The sequence below is a fragment of the Bubalus bubalis genome, chromosome 1 (genome assembly GCF_019923935.1).
Source record: "Bubalus bubalis isolate 160015118507 breed Murrah chromosome 1, NDDB_SH_1, whole genome shotgun sequence".
NCBI classification, from domain to species: Eukaryota; Metazoa; Chordata; class Mammalia; order Artiodactyla; family Bovidae; genus Bubalus; species Bubalus bubalis.
In genome coordinates this window covers 157079504-157107442 of record NC_059157.1, presented here as the reverse complement: position 1 = coordinate 157107442, position 27939 = coordinate 157079504, and the positions used below count along the sequence as shown (strand labels likewise).

General features: G+C 38.4%; 1 protein-coding gene and 1 long non-coding RNA gene across 13 annotated transcripts in view; both read right to left on the bottom strand.

Moving 5' to 3' along the window:
* The window catches only part of PLCH1 (phospholipase C eta 1), a 255817-nt gene that overhangs the window by 82365 nt on the left and 145513 nt on the right, over positions 1–27939 (bottom strand). For all 12 annotated transcript variants that reach the window (XM_044945543.2, XM_045166236.1, XM_044945563.2 and 9 more), the window contains 3 exons: positions 26863–27106; positions 13798–13927; positions 9544–9714 (listed from right to left, as the gene is read on the bottom strand). In XM_044945543.2, coding sequence (XP_044801478.2) covers positions 9544–9714; positions 13798–13927; positions 26863–27106 — 545 coding nt within the window. The remainder of the gene's footprint in view (positions 1–9543; positions 9715–13797; positions 13928–26862; positions 27107–27939) is intronic.
* LOC123334384 lies at positions 24923–26337 on the bottom strand. Its single transcript, XR_006552127.2, has 2 exons — positions 25600–26337; positions 24923–25224 (listed from the first exon to the last, which is right to left on the bottom strand). It is a non-coding gene; the product is annotated as an uncharacterized LOC123334384 (long non-coding RNA).

Here is a 27939-nt window from a genome sequence, read left to right as displayed (position 1 = left end):
TCATGCTACCTGTGAGTAACTTGATTGAGCCAGTCTAGCTTTTGATTAGCTCATTGATTCATCTGTTATAAGCTAGAGACTTATCACATGCAGTTTAAAAGATAATTTCTCACAAAACAGAAAGAAATTATAAAAAAAAAATTGTATGTTCCATTGGAAGACTGAGTTTACATTGCAATTATTTGGTTTATGAGGCCATTTGTTCAGAGACATCAGGGCCTTGCACTAGCCTCAGTCTACTAGGAGCCTGTGAGATCTAAAAACAAAATTCAAACAAACAACAAGAAAAAAAATCCTGGCATCCTGGGATGGAGTTAATTGCCCATGAGAACATGTTACCAGCTCAAAACACAAAGAATGTGCTAACGAAAATCATATTTGAAAAGTATCATTAAATTAGTGAAAATATCAGTAGGCATTCTAGAAAGCCCACAATTTTCTGAGCACCATATAAAAATTAATGAGAGCTAACCGAAAATACAAGTATTAAGGATTAACTCATTGAAATACAGTAAAACCTCATAACAATGAGAATGGAAATGCAAGCAAATCAGTTCCCATCCTTCCTCCAGCCTTGCTTTCATTTAATTAACCTCCCAAGAGCAAAATCCTGCACTTAACACAATTGGGTTTTCCAGACCTCACTTGGAAAGTTATTTTGGGATTTTACTTTATGAATGAAGGTTCAACGTACGTTAATACTCTTTAGTGTCCTTTCCACCCTTGTTTTGTGTTCTATTTGACATGACTGATAAGACGGAATAGGAACATTTTCTCCCTCTTTCCCACGGAGTTCACTTGAAAGACTTGTTTGCTATCAATATCTGAGCCCCTCACTGTCTCTTAACACTGACGATTGTTTATTCTACATAAGGCAAATGGTGTGAAAAAGAACTTGAGGAAAACTTGATAACACATTCATAATGTAATCAATGCTGTGCAGTTTATTAAAAGTCCTTACATCCATAATCTTTATAGTTCTTGTAAACTTAGTATTTTTATCTTCATCTTGTAAGTAGGAAAATGGACACAAAGAATGGCTACCTATTACAATCAATCATACAATCATTAAAAGGCAGAACAAAGGTTCAAATTTCAACTTTCTGAATTCAAGTCCAAAGCTTTTTCTCTTATGTTATATCTATTGTCTGGGAGTTTTTCTTTATTTCTACTGAGAAATTGAAATACTTTCCAAAGTGAGTATTTTTTTTAGTATAGCTGAAATTCCCACATTTTAACTTAACTTTTGAAATTTTTGTAACGTTCAAATCCATTCATTTGACTTCTTTGATAATTCCAGATTGGAATGATTCCCCAAACACAAAATCATAACATAATTTGCAAAGAATTTCAACATGGCTAAACTCTCTTCCCTTTATTTTTGCCAAAGTAACATATTCATAGTTTCTCCACCCATCCTCCTGTGCTTCTGCTGGTATAGAATTTTTTTCTGATTTAATTGCTGAAATTCCCACCCATCTGTTTAATTTACAATGTTCCTATCACAAATTTTTCCCAGTGACTCTAATGGTATCTCAGGATTATTTTCCACATCAAGGCAACAGGTAATCCATGAATTTCATTTTCTCCTCTATAAAGGTCCTCCTTCTTCCAGGCTGGTTGAGTTCTAGAACTTCACTCAGCTTTTTGTCCTAACTTCATTGTGTCATTCTTATTGAAGAGCACTTGAGAAGTAAATTATTTATTTCTTGTACATATTTTTCTGTGTTATCTGTTTTTTTTTTATTCTGTGCACACATTTGGTTGACAAATTAACCAGGCAGAATAATCCTAGGTCAGAAATCATTGCTTAATGTTTTGGGTTTTTGTTTTTATTTTTTTGGGCTTGCAGAATTGCTGTTGAGAAGTCTGAAGCCATTCTGATTCCAATTCTTTCCACAGGACCTATTTTTGTTTGTTAATTTGGTAAGGGATCCCCCCCTTTTATGCAAGCTTTTAGGGGTTCATTTTAACCTTGCTGCTGCTGCTAAGTCACTTCAGTCATGTCCAACTCTGTGCGACCCCATAGACGGCAGCCCACCAGGCTCCCCCATCCCTGGGATTCTCCAGGCAAGAACACTGGAGTGGGTTGCCATTTCCTTCTCCAATGCATGAAAGTGAAAAGTGAAAGTGAAGTCGCTCAGTCGTGTCCGACTCTTCGAGACCCCATGGACTGCAGCCCACCAGGCTCCCCCATCCATGGGATTTTCCAGTCAAGAGTACTGGAGTGGGGTGCCATCGCATTTTAACCTTAGCATTGCACAATTTCACTGTGATTTGTCTCTATGTGGATCTTTCTATATTCACTGTGCTTGGCACTCAGTGGACGCCAACAGTTTAGACACCCCTACCTTTTGGTGCTAATAATCTTTTTGTTACTTGTTTGATAAATATCCTCCCTTCTATCGCATCTTTTTCTGTAACTCCTATCATTCAGACAGCTGACCTTCAGGATTAATCTAATAATTTTCTTCTCATTTATCTGTTTCTTTGCTGTTTGTGCTCCTTTTTGGGGAAATTTTCTCAACTTTATCTAAGATAACTAACAAATGTAGTTCCCTGCTCTTCTCTTCCTCTGAGTCTTTTCTCACAGCACCTTGCTCTTTCTTCATGGCTGCAACCTTTTAATTACTCTGATGTATTAATGTCAGTTTCTAAAGTTTCCTTCCCCTGCATTGTCTCTTTCCTCTAAGTTTCTTGAGTTAGTTGTTTGCCTTTGTCTCTTTCTTTATAGCAGAGGATTTCCTCAAACGTGTGGTAAGCCCTGGTTATTTAAAGCTCATTTTTTAAGTCAACTATTTAAAAACCTATTTAAAACTAAGACAAGGAAAAATTGGTTGAAAGCTCTGTGTTTTTGAGCAGAGCTTAGTGACTAGTAAGCTTCATTGTAGAGTTCTCCAGTGGGACTCTTAGGAAATTTCTGATGTAAATATCTTTAGGGGGGTTCTCTCCCTTGAGTTTATTTCCTAGAGCTGGAGACACAGCGGGAGAATCCATTCCATTTCTCTCCCCTTGCTTCTGGTGCTGCTGGCAAACCCTGGCTTGAGGCTTCATAACTACAGCCTCTGCTTCCATCTTCACACAGCCACCTTATTCTTTCCGTGTGTCTGTGTCTTCTTTTCTGTTGCCTATAAGGACACACATCACTGGATTTAGAGTACACACGAAATTTAGGATAATTTCATCTCAACACCCTTTAGTACATCTGCAAAGACCCTACTTTCAAATAAGGTCACATTTACAGATACAGGGAGTTAGGACTTGGATGTATCTTTTCAAGCTACTATTTAACCTACCAAAGTTAGTAATATTCCTCTAAGGAAATTTTTCCAGTGTCCTACTTGGAAGAGGGCTATGGTTCTCACACTTCAGCTCATAAATATTCACTTAATCTTTGTACTTTATCCATTTCCAAAATTTAAGAGACTTAAAACAACCACCACTAACTTGTCCACAACTATGTAGGATGGTAAGTGGGACTGGGTCCAGCGACACAATTATTCTGTTTTCACCTGGGGGTTTCTAGGTAAAAATAGGCAGCTAGTCACATGACTACAGTCATATAGTCCAAAATGGCTTCACCAACATGACTGCGGTTGCTGTTGGCTGAGCCTCTTTATGTGGTCTCTCCTCCTCGGAGAAAGAACCCAGCTTCCCCACATGATAGTCTCACAGCCACAACAGGGCACGAAGGGAACTGCCAAGGCTCTGAAGCCTACATTCCTTGTACATCAATTCTGCCACAATCCACTAGTCAAACCAAGTCACAAAGTCAGGCCAGGTTCAAGGGGCAGAAAAATAGACTCCACTTCTTGACAGGAGGAGAAGCAAAGTCATGTTGTAAAGCAACATACATACAGGGACATGGGAACTACTGCAGCCATCTTTAAAAACCGCCTGACACATTTCCTGTGTTTCAGGGCCCTCGCTCAGGTGTACCTGGTATAACTTAGTCCAGAGTCTTCTGGTCCACCCTCCTCCAGTTCTTATTCTCAGTTTCACGCCAGGGTGTAGAAGGGACAGCTGCCCTGCTACCACAGGGAGGGGAGAGTATCTGGAGCCCTAGCAGCATCTGGATCAGACTTCTAACCAATGCTTGTGCTTTCAACCCCTGCTCCTCTCCTGTTTTCAGAGTATTGTGTGAGTTTCATTCTTGAGCTTTCTTGGGTTCTTCCAGGCAAATGAACGTGTTTTGTGGTTTCTTTCTCAGTGGGCTTGGGTTTCAGTGCTCTGGGGTCTCCTTTAGATCAGACAAGTTTCAAGATTTTGCTGTTTCTGTATCCTCTCCTATTCTCTTTGTCCTTGCAGTTTTACAGGGAGCAGGGGTCTTTTTACTATATTTTTTGGCAATTTCAGGAGGGAGCAGAGAAACATCTCTAGATGAACGGTCATTCAGTTTCCAACTGAAAAAGACAACTGCGGTAACTGTTAATCTCCCCAAAATGGCTACTCTAACTCATCCTAAAATTAAGGTACAAATTTCAAAGCATTTAAACACAAAGCTATTTCATAGAAAATGTCTTTTGGGAACTGTATTCAAGAGAAAAAATATTATAAGACACAATTACTCTTAACAGTCTCTCAACTGCTTTAATTGCAAATGATTAAGAAAAATGAAATAGATTCGGGAAAGGCTTTTAATGGAATGCTTTTTATGATGAAGAGAATGCTTTAAAAATAAAAGATAAAGGAATACTAACCCCAGAAAGGGATAGTTCTATCAGAGAAGACTTTATAATTATTTCCCACAAGAGATGTGATATTAGAATGACCATGACTCTCACCAAACCAGTCTGGATTCAGTAAAGGGTAATGAAAGGAGTGGGCAAAAATGACACTTATATAATTGAGTCAGAAAAATCAAGGGTATATTTCAACAGAAAAAACAAAAAAGCAAAATGAGCAACTGTTAGAACCACCACAAAGGGATAATATATAGGTCTGTGTCATATAAAGTTCAATAAGAAGAGGGCCTTCTAGCATGGGATCACAAAAGTTCTGAAAATTCCCCTCGAATTAACCAACCACATGCATATTTCAGATAAAAAGCCATACATAAATAGAAATCTGCTTTTGACTCATCTATGGCAGTGCCTTTGCTCTTGGTTAACAGCTAGAAGCATTTGCAAACTATAAAGATGCTTCAATATTCCTTCCTTCTCTTCCTCACTCTTCAATACATAAGGAAAAAAAGGATTAAAAAAAAGGTAGAGGCTTGCTAAGAAAGGCTGTCGAGGAGGGTGGAGGGAATGAAATCAGATTCTTACTCCTAAACCAAAACTCTGAAAAGAATCAAACACAAAATACATTCAGCCCAAGGGAAGGAATGGAGATGCAGATGTGGAGCGTGGACTTGTGGACACAGTGCGGCGGGGAGAGAGTGGGATGAATGAAGAGGGCAGCATCAATTACACACGATCAGGTATAAGATGGACGGCTGATCCCTTTCTTCTCTGCTAGAACTATCCCTTTCTGGGAGGTTGCTGAGTAGCACAGGGAGAGTCCAGTCTGCTGCTCTGTGATGACCTGGAGGGATGGGATGGGGGTAGTGGGGGAGTCTAGGGAGGGAGGGGATGTATTTATAATTGTGGCTGATCTGCACTGTTGTATGGCAGAAACCAACACAACACTGTAGAACTTAAAAAAATATATATGCATATATATATATATATATTTAAATTAAAAAAAAAGAAAAACTGGAAAAGGGTCTCAACCAACTCTTGTACTCTAGAACCACAGACTAATGGATGTGGTGATATTGATCTGTGGATGCAAGGAAGTGACGGAAGGGAAAATCCAGCCAACTGGCTTCTTCCCTAACTGGCACTTCTTCATGGATACAAAAGACAGGGAGAATTTCTCTGAGCACATTGTATTTTAAGGATGAAAGTCCTAATCAAACTGCAATTGGACTTGTCAAAGTCATCAATTCAATTTTCAAAGTGCTTCAGTGAAATAAAAATGTCTGGCCTACAGGCCAATATTTGAATTCCCATAATCCTAGACAGCATATGTGGCCAGCAGTGATATTTCATTTCACAACTGAGTAAATCTGTAAAAATGTGAATACGCTGGTGTCTATACCAATCTGATGCCATCAGAAATGAATGAATTATTGCCATATGGATTGTCAAATTGCCTCAGATTTGTTACACTGTGAAAATCCCATTTCGAAACTCAAAACCCTACAAAACTCTTGACTAATGACTCTCCTGCTGCACACTTAGATTATGTCCAATTTTTCTCTCTGTTAAAAAATGCTGAAATGCATAACTTGATAACTTTTTTCTATGCACAACTATTTCCTTAGGATGAATTATTAGAAGTAAAATGGATTGGTCAAAGTTTTAGATATTATGTAAAAATTGATAAATAATAAAACTACCCTATAAAAAGATTGTATCATTTCACAACTTCACCAGAAATATACATATACCATGTTTCATACTATATTTTAACCTTTATTAATTTGATGGCTGAAAAATGGTTTCTTGGTTTTACTTCACATTTTTTAATTACTAGTGAAGGATGAACATTTTTAATGTTATTGACATTGTAAAATTTTTTATGTTTTGTACATTTTTCTACTGAGTATTCATTTCTCCCCCCAATAGTCTGTACAGCACTTTCTATACTAGGGAAATTCACTATTTCTCTCTTTTGTATATTGTATTTTCCTAGTTTGAACCTGACATTCCTTTTATCATGCTTGATATATTGGACCACATATAAAAGTTTCAGAACACTAATATTTTCCTTATGGTTTATAATTTTTTAAAATTTATTTTGTGTTAAATCCACATGTAGCTTCAAGCTAGTTTAGAAAATTAAACTGGAAATGGGTAATCACCTGCCAGGAGCAGAAGTCACAGAACAGCGGCTTCTATTTTGCCCAACTAAAATTTACTGGTTGAATGTCAATATAACAAAAGGAGGCAAAAAATACGTGCCCCTTAGCAAGTGACATCCACTATTGCTATTCAGCTAGATTGGGTAAATTCCACTAGCACAAATGAATTTGAAGTCAATATCTTTAAACGTTTTAATTTTTCACACTATTGTGCTTCCAAATATCTCTGTCAAAGGGCTTTCACATTCATCATCCCTATCAATCTTCAATCTGACACTGTGAGATAAGGAAGGTAGGTATTAACTCCCCTTTTTACAGATTAGGAAACCAAGGCTCAGAAACAATATTGATTGGCCTGCGTAAGATCCTCCAACCAATAAAGCTTACTGAAACTAACACAATATTGTAAAGTAATTATCCTCGAAGTTTAAAAAAAAAAACAACTTGCCAGTTGTGAAATGCAGACTTTCTAGACTCCTGGTCTAATGGTCTTTCTACTATACTAGGAAGAGTTCCTCTGATGAGAAAGCGGGAGTAGTTATAATTGCAAGAAACAGAGTAATAAGAGATTTAGAAAGGCATATTCTCTTGGGGTGGGGGGCGGGATTCTTCTATTACTCCATTCCCATTTTCTACTTGTCTTAGAGCTAACTTTGTTAATGGAGAAGCTCAGCTTTGCCAAATTATCAAACTAATTTAATAACTGATTGGGATAAAACATTTTGCTAATACTATCTGGCTTAATCCTTAGGAAAGCAACAATGAAATTTATAAATCTGTTATGCCTTAAATGTATGTGATGGTGGTAATGGAACAAAGTCAAATATTACCAGGTCTAGTGTATTTTTTCTGACATCACCGAATCTCTGATTCTCTGACACCAAATGGGTTCCAATGATGCAATTCAGTTCTGACACTGACCACCTGCAGTTAGCATTAGACTTCACAAGACTCAGGCCCACAGGCTGCCCCTATTTCAGATGCCAGCCACAAATGAGGTGCTTAGACTACCCCAGCTCTACCTGACCTATTAACAGATTTGGGAGTTCTGTCAAGGAATAATCAGAACTGGAAGTGGGTTAAAACTAAAAACAGATTTTAATCAGTTAACTACTACAAAAGGGGAAAAGAGAACTCAGTATAGAATTGATTCAACTTTGAATACAAGTAGGTATTTACAGCCAAGGAACAAGGTAGGGATCAATGGAAGAAACACCAGGCAGAAGTGGAGATTTTGGCTAACCCAACCTAATAGGATTCTTCCTGAAACGCAGGCCAAGGTGATCAAATATCACCCAGGGAATAGTGGTAGATGAGGAATTTTATCAGACATGGAAGGTGAGTAGATGTCAAGGATAGAAATTCTGGTTAAACCGACTTAGAATTATTGCTACAACTGGATTCTTAAGGGCAAGGCCAAAGGATGGAACCCAGTAGAAAAAGTGGCTCCAAAGAGCCTGCCTAGAGTTTGTTTAGTTAAGGATAAAGTCTTTGTCGGTTTCTGTGACTCAGTTTCTAAGATTTACGAGAATGACTTACAGAACTCAGAAAGGTGTTTTAGTTACTATTACCAGTTTATCATAAAGTATACAACTCAGGAACAGCCATATGGAAGAGATGCATAGGGCAAGGTGTGAGCGCAGATACTTACCAGTGGAGTACTATTTTGCTAGTTAAGAATTATGTCATAGGGCAGATGAATGGATAAAGAATTGGTGGTACATATATACAATGGAATATTACTCGGCCATAAAACAATAAATTTGAGTCAGTTCTAGGTGAATGAATCTAGAACCTATTATTTAGAGTGAAGGGAATCAGAGAAAAACAAATACTGTGTATTAAAGCATATGTATCTAGAATCTAGAAAAAATGGTACTGAAGAACCTATTTGCAGGGCAAGAATAGAGATGGGGACATAAAGAATAGACCTGTGGGCTCAGAAGGGCAAGGAGAGGGTGGGATGAATTAAAAGAGTAGCACTGAAACATGTACGTTACCATATGCAAAACAGATAGCTAATGGGAAGTTGCTATATAAGGGAGCTCAGCTGGTGTTCTGTGACAACCTAGATGGGCTGGGGGTGGGAGGGAGGTTCAAAAGGGAGGAGACATATGTATACTTATCGCTGACTCACACTGTTGTATGGCAGAAACCAAGACAACAACGTAAAGCAATTATCTTCCAACTATAAAAAAAAGAAAAGAATTATGTCATAGGAGACTTCCCTGGTGGTCCAGTCAGAATCCATGCTCCCAATACAGGGAGCCCAGGTTTGATCCCCAGTCAGGGAACTAGATCCCACATGCTGCAACTAAGTCCTAGTACAGCCAAATAAATAATTTTTAAAAAGAATTGTATCACAGTTAATAAATACCTAGCTATATTACTAACATAAAGAAAATATTACTAGAGTACCTAAAAGGAAACACATGAGACAGTAGTCACCACTTTGTGGAAAAATATGCATATTTAAGGTTAAAAATTATGTATGTGTTCAATTTACTAATTCAATTTCTCTAAAGCTGCTGGGAACATATTTTTAAAACCTCATAGATAAGATTTTTTTGCAATTGTGATATTTACCCTTCTAACTTAAATTTAAAATATACGTACACCCAGCCCTAAGAGAAACCCATGTATCTTTCACAAGTATTTTTAAGTAAACATTAAGTTCAACAGTCTAATGATACCTTTTGTTCCACCTTCAAAAACTGAGCCAGTTCTTCCACAGTTAGATGATCTTTCTTGTCACTGTAGCTCAAAAGCAACAGATAAAGGTCTCGTCTCAAAGACATCATTTTGTAAAACACACAGAATTCTTCAAAAGTCAGAGTTCCCTGATTCTCATCTGTATCAGCTTCCTGAAAGAGGCATAGAAAAAAATAAAGCAGTAAGAGTTTGGAATAGGAAATTCAGCAGTGGGAAATAATATTTACAATAAAAAGCTAATGCCCATTTTGCAAATGGTAAACATGTTCTTTTCAAGAACACATGGATCAATTTAAAAATTGACTATACATTAGGCCACAATAATGTTTCAAATTATAAAGAATCAACTTTATAAAAACGAATTTCTCTGACAACAGTAAATTTATAAAGCAACAAAGAAAGCTTAAAAAACCTTGTCTGGAAACAACCATTTCTAAATAGGTAATTAAACAGAAGGAAACACATGCACCATGTATTAAGACTTGTGTGATGACATTAAAGCAGTAGTTAGAGGGGAATTTGAAGTTTTCAACTTATTAGAAAGCAAGGCAAATTAAAATCAGATGAGCTAACAATTCAACTCCAAAAGCTATTAAAAAGTTAAGCTAAGGAAAATAGAAGGAAATAAATTATAAACAAAAGAAGAAAGCTAAACAATAGAAAACGAGAAGATATAACATCAAAGGTGAGCAATTAAGCCAAAAGCTGGTCTTTTGACAAAACTAATAAAAGAAACCTTGGAGAAGACTAATCATAAGCAAAAGAGAAAATACATTCAATATATGATGAAAATACTAGTCTCTTATCAGCTTCTAAACTGTGATTCAATCAAATGTAACTTTTACCTATAAAAGAATCCCTTAATTCTACATAGATAGCTTATTGCTCTTATAGCCAGCAGCATCATTGGTACCTCCCTGCTTGAAAAATCCATTTGCACTTATCTCTAGTTGAAATTATTTGCTCCTAGTAATTATTGAGCAAGGATCTTTTACCACGTACCTGCCGTCTGACTGGCTGAATTTGTCATAAAGCCATAAAACTGCTGAGAATATATAATGAGTAACCAACCCATTTATATGTTCTCTATTCTAAGTGAACACAGTTGTAAAACCAAACAAAAACTGACAGGGGATGAATGGCATTTTGAAATACATAGATTTTGTGACATATAGTCAGCTGGTATGTGGTTTTAAACATAGCTTTGAAAGTCAAAGTGTGTATAAAAATATGTCTTTTTAAACTCTGCTAACTTTGCGTCAACTATGAACAAACACTTGGACCGATATTTACATCACACAGAGTTTCTTTTTGAGGCTGATTGCTGTTTCCTTCTGTCATTTTAAAAGCAGTGATAGAGTGATCTACAGAATACCAACAATTTTGGTGTTTAAGGCTCTTGGCTGTAGTCTTTGCATCCTAAGAAAGTATGTCTAATGTTCATATTTCTGCTGTAGCTTTTTTCAAAATATATAACCCTGGATAGAGAGATGATACATTTTTCAAGATTTCTTTGGAAATGCCTAAACCATTAAGAACAGTACCACTCTGAGGTTTTAAGCAACAGCCTCAAAGACTTCAAAAGAAGCTATCCATACCCTAATAGATTACTTTTTAAAAATCAGTTGAATCTTGCACTGCAACAAGAAGGCAAAGAAAATTCCAGGAAGCATTTAATGTCTTTACCAGTAATTCAGTTTAAAAAAAAAGAAAGAAAGAAAGAAGAAAATATGCTCATTAAAACAATGCTAAAAAAACAAAAACAAAAACAAAACAACACTAAGGTCCTTGTTCCCATTACTACATCCTGAGCTACATGCAAAATCTATGGTAGAAATAATCTGTGTTTACACTAGAAGCCCAGCTACTTCTCTTGTCACTCCTTGCTTGAGAAGTCTTTCAATCTTTAAATTCAAAGTCACAAAAAGAGACCTTAATGCTTTCTTAAAACATCTCCAAAGTAGAAGGGAACCTTCCTACACCGTAGGTGGGAACGTAAATTGGTGCAGCTGCTATGGAGAGCAGTATCGAGGTTCCTTACAAAATTAAAAATTGAGCTCCATATGACCTTGCAATCCCACTCCTGGGCATATATCCAGAGAAAAACATGATCCAAAAGGATACATGTACCCCAACATTCATTGCAACACTGTTTAAAATAGCTAAGACATAGAAGCAACCTGAATAAAGGACTGAACAGGACTATCAAGTCCATCAACTAAAATCCATCAACAGGACTGAATAAAGAAGATGTGGTACATATACACAATGGAATATCACTCAGCCATTAAAAGAATGAAATAATGCCATTTGCAGTAGCATGGATGGATCTAGAGAGTGTCATACTAAATGAAGTCAGACAGAGAAGGAAAAATATCATATGATGTCCCTTATATGTGGAATCTAAAAAGAAATGATACAAATGAACTTACAAAACAAAGAGAATCATAGATTTAGAAAATGAACTTATGGTTGCTAGGGGGAAGGGATAGTTAGGGACTTTGGGAAAGTCATGTGCACACCACTATATTTGAAATGGATAACAAGCAAGAACCTACTGCATAGCACATAGAACTCTGGTCAATATTATATGCCAGCTTGGATGGGAGGAGGGTTTGGGGGAAAGTGGATACATGCATATGTATGGCTGAGTCCCTTCGCTGCTCACCTGAAACTACCACAATATTGTTAATTGGCTATACCCCAATACAAAAAAATAAGAATTTTAAAGTTTTTTGGGAAAAAAACTTCTCTGAAGTATTAACTTTGAACTCACAAGACTTTTAACATAAACATTTCATGGTTTATCCTCAAAATACTTGTGCATTAGAGACAAAAGGTATCTGAAGAGGGTTAAAAATCCAGAAGTAAAAATAAGTCAAAATTAAATGTTACTTCTCTTACTTCCAAAAAGTACTCCCAGATCATTATTTTTGTAGGTATAGACTTTGCCCCCCTCTATAAGTGTGCCCTCTCTGATTTAATCAGGGCTCTCTCTCCAGTATGATGAACATCTATGAAAAGGAACAGATGGGAGATGGGCTCACAACAGAAAAGTTAGGTGTCACAGGGAGTGCCAGGAACATGGCAAACCTTTCCATGCAGTTTACAGACAGTTCACTCTGTGACAACTCAGTTCACCTCCAAAGTCCCTCTCTACATCTCTTGTTCTTTTTATAGCATGTCTCATTCCTTCCTCTTCTTTCCTTTCTCTTCAGTGCAATGGGACCAAGTTCCCACAGTGCAAACTATCTCCAGCTTCCAAGGACGGACCACAGGATGTGTAACTGTAAGAGGTCACAGATCAAAGCCAGCCTCCATCTTCCATTCACTGTTGCAACTCACCCCTCATGCCGTTTCCGCCCTTACCACCTCTGATAACAGGAGGTCAGAAAACAAAGGGAGCAAAACGCATTAACTGTAAAATATAACCCTCTTACTTAATTTTACACATAAAAAATATGAACTACCTACTCACTTAGCAAATTACTACAACACATGAATTACATGTATGACTTATCTTCAAATAAAAGCCTTTCCAAAATTAATGTTCTAGGAATTACTAATAATTGAACACTGTCTTTGTGCCAATCTTAACTTAATAGAACTCACTTCAGCATCTCAGATGGAAGGCTGAGTACAATCTGAGCTGGGGGACACAGGATAAATTTGGGTCTAAGAATTTTCGTTCAGGACTTTCAAACAGGGAAAGAACATCTCATCTAATACTAACAAGCAGTGGAATAAACTTCTGGAGAGCTCCCTAAATGGCAGGAGTGATACAGCACTTCTAAATCTTAGGGATTCTAAAATCCTCAACTCCTCTGAAACAAAATAGAGGGCTCTTGAGGAGTTCCACAAGTGCTATTTTTTCACGCTACTTAGTCTTTATTCTGATCCTCATTACAGACCATGAGGTTGATAGATGAGATCTTATCCTCTCCAAGGGACTTCATCCTATTTACCCCATTATTTAACTGTCAAATAAAGTGCTTATAATCACTCTGAAAACGGCACAACAACACATTTTAGGAAGTGAAACTGTGGATGCATGTTAAGTTTGGGAAGTTTTCTCTGATGAAATAAAATGCCTCTGTCTTCAAAGAAAAACAAAACGATATACAGCAGGTAATATTAGCTTCCACCAAAACAAAATAGCCTTTTGAAATATCTCAGTATACCATTACCCTCCAAAGTGTATTTTATGTAAGGTCAATCCCATTGTGAAAACATACCTGAAACATTTGTCTGACTTTTCTTCGGGGCAGATTGACATTTAGTTTGTGCATCAATTGGTGTATCTCTTCAATGTTCAATAAGCCATCGCCATTCTTATCAGCTTCCTCAAAGGTCTGCTTCACCCACTTGCAGAAAGGTCAAGGAAACACTTGCCACTTACACCATCATCAAAATAAAAACTACTTTCACAGAATATGCACAAGGAGGTTGATCATTAACAACAAACTTGAGAAGAAATTCTTTTGAGGAGACCCCACAATCCACAGGCTCTTAGTAAGTTACTAATAGTGACAATAACACTGAGAATGGTGAGAGGAGGACACATGGAGGTGATTCCCTTCACTGGGAAATGACGGTCAAATCATATCACCCGGGAAGCTTACTTATTGGGTTGGCCAGAAAAGTTTGGTCAGGTTTTTCTGTAGCATCTTATGGAAAAATCCAAATGAACTTTTTGGTCAACCCTATATCTCTAAGGAGAAGCCCCAGCAAGATGGAAGGAGGGGCAAAATCCCAGTTAGAATCAAACCCTATACCCACCAGAGATGCTTAGAAGGCTCAAACAAACCTTGGGCACACCAGGACCCAGAGAACACACCGAGACTGAGACAGAATTGTGTCTGAGTATATCCTGGAGAGGTACGGGTCTGCAGTGGACTGCTGTAGGGGCAGGGGCTCTGGGTATAGTGGACCTGGGTATGGCATAAGCCCTCTTGGAGGAGGCTGCCATCAACCCCCCCCATAGAGCAACCAGAACTTACACAAGACTGGGGAAACAGACTCTTGGAGGGCACAAACAAAACCTTGTGTGCACCAGGACCCAGGAGAAAGGAGCAGTGACCCCACAAGAGACTGACCCAGACTTGCCCGTGAGTGTCTAGGAGTCTCCGGTGGAGGCATGGGTCAGCGGTGGCCTGCTGCAGGGTTGGGGGCACTGAATGCAGCAGTGCCTGCATGGTACCTTTTGGAGGTCACCATTATCTTCATTACCTCCACCACAGTTTGGCCTCAGGTCAAATAACAGGGAGGGAATTTAATTGCGTTAAAGATTTACTGAGCATGGCCCCGCCCATCAGGACAAGACCCAGTTTCACCCTTAGTCAGTCTCTCCCATCAGGAAGCTTCCATAACCCTCTTATCCTTCTCCATCATAGGGAAGACAGAATGAAAACCACAATCACAGGAAACTAAACAATCTGATCACATGGATCACAGCCTTGTCTAACTTAATGAAACTATGAGCGACTGATCTGATCTGATCTGATGAGCCATGCCACGTACAGCCAACAAAGATGGGTGGGTCACGGCAGAGAGTTCTGACAAAACGTGGTCCACTGGAGAAGGGAATGACAAACCACTTTAGTATTCTTGCCTTGAAAACCCCATGAAAGTATGAAAAGACAAAAAGATATGACACTGAAAGATGAACTCCCCAGGTTGGTAGGTGCCCAATATGCTACTGGAGAACAGTGGAGAAATAACTCCAGAAAGAATGAAGAGAAGGAGTCAAAGCAAAGACAACACCCAATTGTGGATGTGACTGGTAATGGAAGTAAAGTCCATGCTATAAAGAGCAATATTACATAGGAACCTGGAATGTTAGGTCCATGAATCACGGCAAATTGGAAGTGATCAAACGAGATAGCAAGAGTGAATATTGACATTTAAGGAATCAGCAAACTAAAATGGACTGGAATGGGTGAATTTAACTCAGATGACCATTACATCTACTACTGTGGGCAAGAATCCCTTAAAAGAAATGAAGTAGCCAACACAGTCAATAAGAGAGTCCAAAATGCAGTGATTGGTTGCAATCTCAAAAACAACAGAATGATCTCTGTTCATTTCCAAGGCAAATCATTCAACATCATAGTAATCCAAGTCTACGTCCCAACCAGTAATGCTGAAGAAGCTGAAGTTGAATGGTTCTGTGAATACCTACAAGACCTTTTAGAACTAACACCCAACAAATATGTCCTTTTCATTATAGGGGACTGGAATGCAAAAGTAGGAAGTCAAGAAACACATGGAGTAACAGGCAAATTTGGCCTTGGAGTACAGAATGAAGCAGGGCAAAAGCTAACAGAGTTTTGCCAAGAGACTGCACTGGTCATAGCAAACACCCTCTTCCAACAACACAAGACAAGACTCTACACATGGACATTACCAGATGGTCAATAACAAAATAACACTGATTATATTCTTTGTAGCCAAAGATGGAGAAGCTCCGTACAGTCAGCAAAAACAAAACCAGGAGTTGACTGTGGTTCAGACCATGAATTCCTTATTGCCAGAGTCAGACTTAAATTTAAGAAAGTAGGGGAAACCATTAGACCATTCAGTTATAATCTAAATTAAATCCCTTACAATTATACAGTAGAAGTGACAAATAGATTCAAGGGAGTAGACCTGGTAGACAGAGTGCCTGAAAAACTATGGACGAAGGTTCAAGACATTGTACAGGAGGCAGTGATCAAGACCATCCCCAAGAAAAAGAAATGTAAAAAGGCAAAATGGTTCTCTGATGAGGCTTTACAGATAGCTGTGAAAAGAAGAGAAGCTAAATGCAAAGGAGAAAAGGAAAGATATACCCATTTGAATGCAGAGTTCCAAGGAATAGCAAGGAGAGATAAGAAAGCCTTCCTCAGTGATCAATGCAAAGAAATAGAGGAAAGCAATAGAATGGGAAAGACTAGAGATCTCTTCAAGATAATTAGAGATACCAAGGGAACACTTCATGCAAAGATGGACACAATGAAGGACAGAAATGGTATGGACCTAACAGAAGCAGAAGATATTAAGAAGAGGTGGCAAGAATACACTGAAGAACTATACAAAAAAGATTTCATGACCCACATAACCACGATGGTATGATCACTCACCTAGAGCCAGACATCATGGAATCCTAAGTCACGTGGGCCTTAGGAAGCATTACTACAAACAAAGCTAGTGGAGGTGATGGAATTCCAGCTGAGCTATTTGAAATCCTGAAAGATGATGCTATGAAAGTGTTGCACTCAATATGCCAGCAAATTTGGAAAACTCAGCAGTGGCCACAGGACTGGAAAAGGTCAGTTTTCACTGAAAGAAAGGCAATGCCAAAGAATGTTCAAACACCACATAATTGCACTCATCTCATGGCACCCCCACTCCAGTACTCTTGCCTGGAAAATCCCATGGATGGAGGAGCCTGGAAGGCTGCAGTCTATGGGGTTGCTGAGGGTCAGACATGACTGAGCGACTTCACTTTCACTTTTCACTTTCATGCATTGGAGAAGGAAATGGCAACTCACTCCAGTGTTCTTGCCTGGAGAATCCCAGGGACGGGGGAGCCTGGTGGGCTGCCATCTATGGGGTCGCACAGAGTCAGACACAACTGAAGTGACTTAGCAATAGCAGCATATGCTAGTATAGTAATACTCAAAATTCTCCAAGCCAGGTTTAAACATTACATGAACCGTGAACTTCCAGATGTTCAAGCTGGATTTTGAAAAGGCAGAGGAACCAGAGATCAAATTGCCAACATCCACTGGATCATCAAAAAAGTAAGAGAGTTCCAGGAAAACATCTACTTCTGCTTTATTGACTATGCCAAAGCCTATGACTGTGTGGATCACAACAGACTGTGGAAAATTCTTCAAGGGATGGAAATATCAGACCATCTGACCTGCCTATTGAGAAATCTGTATGTAGGTCAGGAAGCAACAGTTAGACTGGACATGGAACAACAGACTGGTTCCAAATTGGGAAAAGAGTACATCAAGGCTGTATATTGTCACCCTGCTTATTTAACTTATATGCAAAGTACATCATGTGAAATGCTGGACTGGATGAAGCACAAGATGGAATCAAGATTGCCAGGAGAAATGTCAATAACCTCATATATGCAGATGACACCACCCTTATGGCAGAAAGTGAAGAAGAACTAAAGAGCCTCTTAATGAAAAGAAAGAGGAGAGTGAAAATGTTGGCTTAAAACTCAACTTTCAGAAAACTAAGATCATGGGATCTGGTCGTATCACTTCATGGCAAATAGAAGGGGAAACAATAGAAATGGTGACAGACTTTTATTTTGGGGGGCTCCAAAATCACTGCAGATGGTAACTGCAGCCATGAAATTAAAAGACGCTTACTTCTTGGAAGGAAAGTTATGACCAACCTAGACAGCATATTAAAAAGCAGAGACATTACTTTGTCAACAAAGTTCTGTCTAGTCAAAGCTATGGTTTTTCCAGTGGTCATGTACGGATGTGAGAGTTGGACTATAAAGAAATCTGGGCGCCAAAGAATTGATTCTTTTGAACTGTGATGTTGGAGAAGACTCCTGAGAGTCACTGGGGCTGCAAGGAGATCAAACCAGTCAATCCTAAAGGAAATCAGTCCTGAATATTCATTGGAAGGACTGATTTTGAAGCTGAAACTCCAATACTTTGGCCACCTGATGTTAAGAGCTGACTGATTTGAAAAGACCCTTTTGCTGGGAAAGATTGAAGGCAGGAGGAGAAGGGGATGACAGAGAGATGGTTGGATGGCATCACTGACTCAATGGACATGAGTTTGGGTAAACTCTGGGAGTTGGTGATGAACAGGGAGGCCTGGCATGCTGTGGTTCATGGGGTTGCAAAGAGTAGGTCATGACTGAGCGATTGAACTGAACTGATACCTCACACTACACGATCTTTTCAATTCCCTTTTCTCAGTTCCACTCTTACATTTAGATATTGAGACCACTTTGTTTAATCTCCTTATTGTTCAGATGAGGATATAAAACTAGAAGAGAGGGAGAAATTTGTTAAGAATTACTAAAAAGAACCAGGTCTCAACCCCAGGTCTCCTGCAACTTGGTCTATCTCTATTTTCTCCTACATAGAATGCTGTCTCTACACTGTTCCTCTTCCTATTACTAGCTTTGACGGTTCTTAGCTAATAGACCCAACTTCTAAATCAAGGGCAGGAAAAGGAACTATAACCTGATATGCTAGAGGTTGCTTTAAAGTTCAGTTAAGATTCTAGGTGCCTGAGAATATGAGTTTAGATGCAAAGGATTTATATCATGTGAACTGAGATTTTAAAAGGCTCCCAGAAGATGAGTATTGGATTTTTTTACATACTGAGGAAGCATAAGAAAAGAGTAACAAATGGATGAGTTTAAAATTCCCAGTTACATTTTAGCAGAGGACTTTTGTTTAATGTATGATTCACAGTTGTTAGGGGTTAGATTATAGAAGATAGGACTGTATGTATATTTGAAAAACCAAGGACTTCCCTAGCACCCAATGGTTAAGACTTTACCTTCCAATGCAGGGGGTGCAGGTTTGATGCCTGGTCAGGGAGCTGGGTGGAGAAGGCAATGGCAACCCACTCCAGTACTCTTGCCTGGGAAATCCCATGGACGGAGGAGCCTGGTAGGCTGCAGTCCATGGGGTCGCGAAGAGTCGGACACGACTGAGCAACTTCACTTTCACTTTTCACTTTCATTCACTGGAGAAGGAAATGGCAACCCACTCCAGTGTTCTTGCCTGGAGAATCCCAGGGATGGGGGAGCCCGGTGGGCTGCCGTCTATGGGGTCGCACAGGGTCGGACACAACTGACGTGACTTAGCAGCAGCAGCAGGGAACTGGGATCCCACGTGCCTTGTGGCCAAAAAAACAGAACATAAGCAACAGAAGAAATATTGTAACAACTTTAATAAAGACTTTAAAAATGGTCAAATATGGTTTTTCCAGTAGTCATGTATGGACGTGAGAGTTGGACTATAAAGAAAGTTGAGCACCAAAGAATGGATGCTTTTCAACTGTGGTGTTGGGGAAGACACTTGAAGTCCCTTGGACTGCAAGGAGATCCAACCAGTCCATCCTAAAGGAGATCAGTCCTGAATTGGAAGGACTGATGCTGAAGCTCCCATACTTTGACCACCTTATGTGAAGAACTGACTGACTGGAAAAGACCCTGACACTGGGAAAGACTGACGGCAAAAGGAGAAAGGGTTGTGATGGTTGGATGGCATGACTGACTCAATGGATATGAGTTTGAGCAAACTCAGGGAGATAGTGAAGGACAGGGAAGCCTGATATGCTGCAGTTTATGGATGCAAATAGTCAGACATGAAATAGCTATTGAACGACAACAACATAAAAAAAAAAAAAAGATTTGCGTCAAAAAATCTTTTAAAAAAAGAAGAAAGAAAAGAAAACAAAAATTAGCTTTAAAATTCGAAGAATAATGAAGAGGAAAAGAACAAAGGTAGGAGTAGGTCAAAGGAAGAGGTCAACGAAAAATATTCATCAAGCAGGTGACCTCAGAGAGATTTTCATTTAAGTCAAAATATTAACTGACCTCTTAGTAGTAACTCAGAACATTTATATTTTTAGGTAATTCAGATTATGATTATAGGAGATTATACCTTAGAAAGAAAATAAAATATGATAGTCTTATTTCTCCTAAAGTTAATCACAAGTGATTTTTCAACTGTAAATATCTGTTTCACATCTTGTTCCCTTTATAACATTTGAGAATAACCAGGCCAGTTCTTTCAAATTCAATTGTTCCTCATAGAGTTCAGGTAGGACCTCATTATATATGATACCTGGAAGTTAAAAGGTGACACGGGACCCAGGGGGAAAAATAACTGAAGAATCAAGAGTAAAACATTTGGACCAGTTACTAGTTAGAACCTGAATCTTGTTGTTTCTGTTTTCTGGGCCTACAGTGCCTATTGCATGAGCTTTATTTCTTTTGACCATGAACACTGCTCTGTGCCCCATAAAATATTTGGTCAGAATTCAAAGAAATGATTAAATGAGTCCAAGGACAGCAGTATTTTCATCCTTTGATACTAAACTTATTTACCAAAGCACCTTAAAGACTCCTCCAGGGAAGAAGCAGGGATAAACAAACCCTAAGCATGAATATTCTGCAGAAACAAACGGGCTTTGGATGAGCTTGTGTCTGCAAGGCCTTCAGCGTCAACACATGAGCTGGCCTGGACTGTTGGTTTAAGGGATCTAGGGTTGGTAAGACAGAAACAGAAGTAGACTCAGACAAGTAATATATACTAGTTCTGACTTCATTCTGACCTGGCCCTATGACAGTGGGTCACTTATATTACCTCTTGGGGTTTCCATTTCTTCGTCTATAATGTCAGCGAGCACAACTAGATGACCTTGAAGCCCCTTCCAACTCTAAGATTCTATTAAAGAAACACCATTCTCTCAGTAACGGTACACATGGTATAAGATAAGATGTAACTGCAGGTAAAAGTATTCTGATACCCCAAAGTTGTTCTTCAAAATTAACACATGAGTGCCCAAGAAAGCCCTGAATTAATGATTCCTAGCTAATACACAATAAATTTAAGAAAATAAATAGCAATTTTACAAAGAAAAACTAGGAGAGTAAAAACTGAATGAAAAGTTCTGGCCTAGTATTTTTTAATCAGAAAACTTTAGGAGAATGTAAAGCATTGAACAGTATTATTTAGTTCAGGGGTAGGCAAACAGGGCCCTGAAGAGGGCCTCATAGTATATGTTTTAGGTTTTGCAGGCTATTTGGTCTCAGCTGCAAATACCCAACTCTGCTACCACAGGCAATACATAAATGAACTGGCATGGTTGTGTTTCAATAAAATTTAAGGATGTTGAACTCTGAATTTCATAAAACTTCATGTGTCAAAAAATCTTATTCTCCTTTTGATTTTTTTTCAGCCATAGAAAACCCATTCTTAGCTCAGGAGGCCATGTAACCAGAAGGGAGGGCCAGATTTGCCCGACAAGCAAAACTCCAAATTTATAGGGAAGGTGTAAGGCTTCAGTTGACAACATCCATAAAGGACTGCCTGGAGTCTTCTAGAGGTAATAATTTCCCTAGTGGCGTCAAGAGGTAAGGTGGAGGAATCACAGAGGAGAATGATGTGATGGAGGAATATGGTGAGGCTAAGTACCTAAGCATCATCATCTTTGCTGTGGACACTGCATTTTTAGATGTCAATCTATCTGAACAGGAAAAGCAAAAAGTCTGCCAATCCTTATCCCTCTCTAGCAATAACAGCAGCAGCTACTATTTATAAAATGCTTACTATGAGCCAGAGAACATTCAAAGCACTTTGTGTATAACCAACTCATTTGATGGTCACACAGTGAGACGGGGGGGCACCATCATTATCATCATCAATGTGTTCAAGACTCTGAAGCAAAAGAGTTTAAGTAACTCCCCTAGTTACACAGCACATGGCAGCCTTGGAGCTGGACCCCAGACAGGGCAGCACCAGTCTCAGTCATTAACCACAACACTGTGTTGCTGCTGATAGACACAGGTACCACATCTACGTCCATTCAACATGGCCATACTGCAGAAATCACCTGAATTTCACTTTACACTGGATGGATTTTATTCATGCAATCATTTAAGACTCATTATTCTCATTATTCATTCACAGTTGAAATTTTTAGGTCTAATTGAAATGTAATAATAATGAACATCTCAGCTCTGTTCTCCCCAATTAATATAATTAAATGTACATCTAATCAGGGATGTCATTCTGATAGTAAGACATTATCTAAACCCTGATAGTAAGACATTATCTAAACCCCTATCAAATTCTGACAAATCTCTATGAGAATGGCTCCCTGACTCAACATAAATTTCCCTATTTGTGACACTAGCTTCCTCTTCATTATTCATTAACTTCCTGTTTCTTTTTCTTTCCTCACTGACATAAACAGCAACTATTCTATATTTCTTATAAAATGGTTCCTCTGTGTGATTCTAGGGCACGCTCACTTTCCAGATAGCATATTTTCAAAAGATGCAATTCTTCAGCTGTCAATGAACTCAAATATGAAAACTTTCTACTGCTAGTAAACATGAACAAACAAATCAGATTCAAAAACCTACTCATCTAAAGTAGTATAAATTTAAACTAGAGTATTGTAACTTTAGAACATTAAATGTAATCCTCAAGATAACCACAAAGAAGACAGCTATAGAATTTACATAAAAAGAAACAATGAAGGAATTTATTTTGCAACCAAAAAAGAAAAAAAAAAACCCCACATAAAAAGAGGATGGTCTCTTATTAGTCAAGAAATAAGAGACCAAAAAAAGATATAAGGCATAAAGAAAACAAATAGCACAATAACATATTAATCCTTATCAATAATTATTTCCATGTAAATCAATTAAACTCCCCAAAAGACAGATGGGCAGGATAGATTAAAATTCCTGACTGAACTATATGCTGTCTACAGGAAACTCACTTGTGATCCAAAGACACAAACAGGTTGAAAATGAAAGGATGAGAAAAGATATTCGAAGCAAATCATAACCAAAAGAGAGCAGGGGTGGCTATACTAACATCAAACAATAGACTTTAAATCAAAACAGGCTGTAAGAGACTGTCAGTATGTATTAACAGAAGTCTCAATACAACAAGAAGATATAACAATTATAAACATGCATGTATCTAATGACAGACCATCAAAATATATAAAGCAAAAATGGAGAAAATTGAAGAGAGAAAGTTTTACAATAATACTTGGAGACTGCACTCACAATAATGGATAGAACAATCAGACAGAACTAAGGAAATGAATTTAAACAACACAATAAATCAACTAGATCTAACAGACATATATAGATACTCTTCCCAACAGTACAGCATATACATTCTTCTCAAGGGCATATGGGACATTGTCAGGATAGATTACATTTTAGGCCACCAATGAAGTCTCAATAGATTTAAAATGATAGCAGAAAGAAGAAAATAAGAAAGACAAGAACAGATATGAAGTGGGAAAACAACTGAGGAAAAAAAATCAGTGAAATCAAAAGTATTTTTTTCAAAAAGATTAATAAAAATCAACAAACCTTTAGTTAGACAGACAAAGAGAAAAAAAAAGACTCGGTACTAAAATCAGAAATGAAAGTGGGGACATTACTACTGATTCTACAGAAACATAAAGGACTATAAGATACCATTGTAAACAACTGTACACCAAAAAATTGGATAAGCTAGATGAAATGGACAAATTCCTAGAAATATAAAAACTACCAAGACTAAATCACAAAGAAATGGAAAAATCTGAATAAATCTATAACTAGTAAGGAGATGGAATCAGTAGTCAAAAATCTCTCAACAAAGGAAATCTCTAGACTTGATGGTTTCTCTGGTTAATTCTACCACATATTTAAAGAACAACAAACACCAAATTGTCACATTTTTCCCCAAAAATTAAAGTGGAGGAAATACTTTCTACCTCATTCTATGAGGACAGCATTACCCTGATACCAAAGGCAGAGAAAGACACTACAAGAAAACTACAGACCATTATGTCTTATTTACACTGGTGGAAAACCCTCAACAAAATACAGTTGACCCTTGAACACCATGCGTGTGAACTGTGTGGTTTCACTTATATGTGGATTTTTTTCAATAAATAAGTACTACAGTACTACATGCACTGCAGCTGGTTGAATCCACGGATACAGAACCTCAATACAGAGGGCCAACTATAAAGTTATACTCAGATTTTCAGCTGCTCAAGAGGTCTGCACCCCAACTCCTACACTGTTCAAGGGCCAGCTATACTAGCAAATACAATTCACCAGCATATTAATAGGATTATACACCATGACCAAGTGGGATTTATTCCTGAATACAAGGATGATTCAACACATGAGAATTGATCAATGTAATACGCTGCATCAACATAATGAAGAGAAAAACCACAATCATCTCAGTTGATGCAGAAAAAGCATTAGACAAAATTCAATACACTTTCATGATAAAAACACCCAACAAAATAGGAATAGAAGAAAACTACCCAAACATAATAAAAGTTACATATGAAAAAAACACAGCAAATATTATACGCAATAGTTAGAGACTGAAAGCTTTTCCTGTAAGATTAGGAACGAGACAAGAATGCCTGCCTTCACCACTTCTGCTCAACAAAGTACTGGAAGTTCTAGTCAGAGCAACTAGGCAAGAAAAAGAAATAAAAGGCATCCAAATCAGAAGGGAAGAAGTAAAATTATGTGTTTACAGATGATACAATCTTACATGTCGAAAAGCTTAAAGACTTGCAGAAGAGTAAAGCAATACCTCCCTTCTTACTAATTTGTTTTGCTTTGAAAAAGTTACTTTCCATAAAAATGTTTATATGTAATAGTTTATTATAATTTTTAATGAGCTTTTTTAATTCTCAGATTTAATTTCTAATATGACAAATATCAGTAGATGGAGCCCACATATAACTCTTTGGAGTCTTCAGGTTCTAAAAATACAAAAAGGGTCCTGAGATCAAAGTCCAATTATGTTAATTTCTCTTGTCAGAGTTGGTTTAGAAATGGGCCCACAATAGCATTTCTGGCCAATGATGAGAGGTAGTCTTCTGTGAAACTCCTGGAAAGTTCTTCTTTACTCCTAAAAAAAAAAAGGAGGGGGAGGTTTATGAGAAGAAACTTTGACCCTCTGGGCAGCGTTTCTCTGTTTGGAGCTGTTGCAGTTCTCTTTGACCAAAGGGTAGCCAGTTAATGAACCAAGCCAAAATGCTGAGAATGGCAGAACCTAGATCTCTTCTAATGACATTACTGAGCCACTGAATTAACTCTACCTCAGGTCTCTTGTTCATGAGAAAATGAATATTCTGTATTGTCTGAGGCACTGTTAGTATGGTTCTGTGGCTTGCACCAGAAAGCATTCATTATTTGTTTTTTTGTCAAATGTAAAGGAGTTAAGCATACAAAGTTAATTGTTATGTTTATGTTTTGTTCACTTATGAATCCCAGTTGGATTTACCTGCATGCTGTGAATACTGATGAAAACATCATGGCTCATCAGCTTAGACCTTTGCACTGTCAACATCCTTTCATGGGTTGAATATTTCCACCCTGCTTCAACAGTACCCTGGGTGAGGATTATAGCTCAAGCAGCATAAATTTACCCCTACTCTGGAAAAAAAATTAGGGTGCACATTCCAATGACAGCAGGAAAGTAGTACTAATTCCTACAGGCGGAGGGAGAAACATGTATTTTAAGACCATTCAAAATGTGAAGAAGGGAGCCAAAGCAGCCAATGAGTCTAATACCCTCACTTTACAGATAAGGAAACTGAGGCCAGAATGGCCATGCATGTCACATGTCCAGGTGATCCTAGCAGAAGAGGTGCCTGCAGACTAATCACATTAATCATTTATCCTGTCAATGCTGCAGGACCAAAGAATGGGTTTAATCAAGAATGAGAATCAGAATTTTAATCAAGAAACTCCAGTTTCCTGAACAATTTAGGCAGGGTAAATATAAGTAAAAAATAACTTCCCCTTAAGGATCAATCAGTTCAGATTCCAAACTGTAAATTAAGAAGAGAGAAAAAGCAGGAAAGAACTTAACAGCTGGTATATAATTGGAACTCAAAAAAGTGTTTTGTAAATATGTATGTGCTCAGCTGCTCAGTCGTGACTGACTCTTTATGACCTCATGCACTGTATCCACCAGGCTTCTCTATCCATGGGATTTTCCAGGCAAGAATACTGGAGCGGGTGGCCATTTCCTTCTTCAGGGGATCTACCTGACCCAGGGATCAAACCTGCGTCTCCTGTGTCTCCTGCCTTGGCAGGCAGATTTTTTACCACTGCACCACCTAGGAAGTTTGTGATAAAATTTATGAATTTGAAAAAGAAAAAAAAAGTGTTTGTTAAACTAGACTGACTCTATAACAAAGTGGGATTTCCTCTAACTCAAATAAACATTTTGCTCGTTGCTTCGTATCTCTTAGGAAACTTTACGCTGCATTTGGAGACCTAGCAGATTATGAAGCTGAATCTAGTCTCCTCCAAAGAAGTTTGCTCCTGAGTTCACGTAAGCTTAAGTTTCTACATGTTCTACACATTCGTTTACTTGGGGTGGGAGTGAGGAGTGGGCAGAAAGGTGCTAAGGGTAAAGAAAAAAGACAGCAAGGAAAGTGGGTTTAAGCCTCAAAATTATGGGGAAAAGTATAGTCTAATCCACATACAGACACACAGACACATACAGAGTGCAGAATTAAAGTTCTAGGGAGGATATTGGTCGTGGGTCCTCTGCCTTTTGGCAAGGGAATCTTCATCACTGATGCCAGCCATGAGGTACTTGAGGCCTGTGATCCAGGTGCGCGCCTCCTCGGGGTTGGAGGTGATGAGGTCCAGGGACTCCATGTGGTTGCCATGGTAGATGGTGAAGCAGCAGCTGGGATCAAAGCTCCCCTCAGCCTGTCTGTGGAATATCTCAGACTGCCGACCTTCGGTGACTTTGTAAATGGAGTCAATAAGTACTGTGAGGAAAGTGAGGAAAGTGCAGTTACCTGGCAGGTGAAGATATGTGTGCAGATTCAGAAAAGTAAAATAATCTTAAGATTTAAAAATAAAATTAATTGTCTGTGAATTGTCCAGACAATTGAAAAGTCCAAATGTGCAATACAAGCTTTATCATTTCCTGCTAGTAACCTTCTCCATGTACTACTCTACCCTCCTGGGCACTCAGACAATACCCTCCTAGGCACTGGGTCAGGAAGTGTTAAAATTTATGATAGGAAAACAGATAAGCCCAGCAGGGGGCAAGAAGACTGGTAGAAAAGGGGGATGTGAATATATCAAATGTATAGTTTATACATTTATGCAAGGAAAACATACAAAGACCTAGAGCCAACTCTGATATTTTACAATATGCATACGACAGCAGTTAAAAATTGAAGGGAAAAAAAAAATTGAAGGGAAAAAACATTTGATGGCAACCAAATAGCATAGCTAAATGTGATTTGGATTCATAGAGAGAAAGCTATAAGGGTGAAGGCAGAGCGGGGCTTGAGAGGTGGAGGGGAAAACAAGATGGTCAATCAGGGAAAAGAGGCATAAAGATACAGAAACATTAGCCCCACTCCAGAGATGCTGGACTGAAAAGCTCAGGAAGTAGAGTAACAGGAGACAAAGCTGGAAAGGCAGGTAGAGGCTAGGTTATGAGGAGCTGGAGTGACAGTGCAGAGATGAGCATTATTTAGGTGGTGGAGCAACACTGCAGGCTTGGGTCAGGGGAACACTTGAAGAGAGGATTACTTTGGATTAAACACTACATTCTGTTTATTCACTTGCCTGTTTGGGGGCATGAATC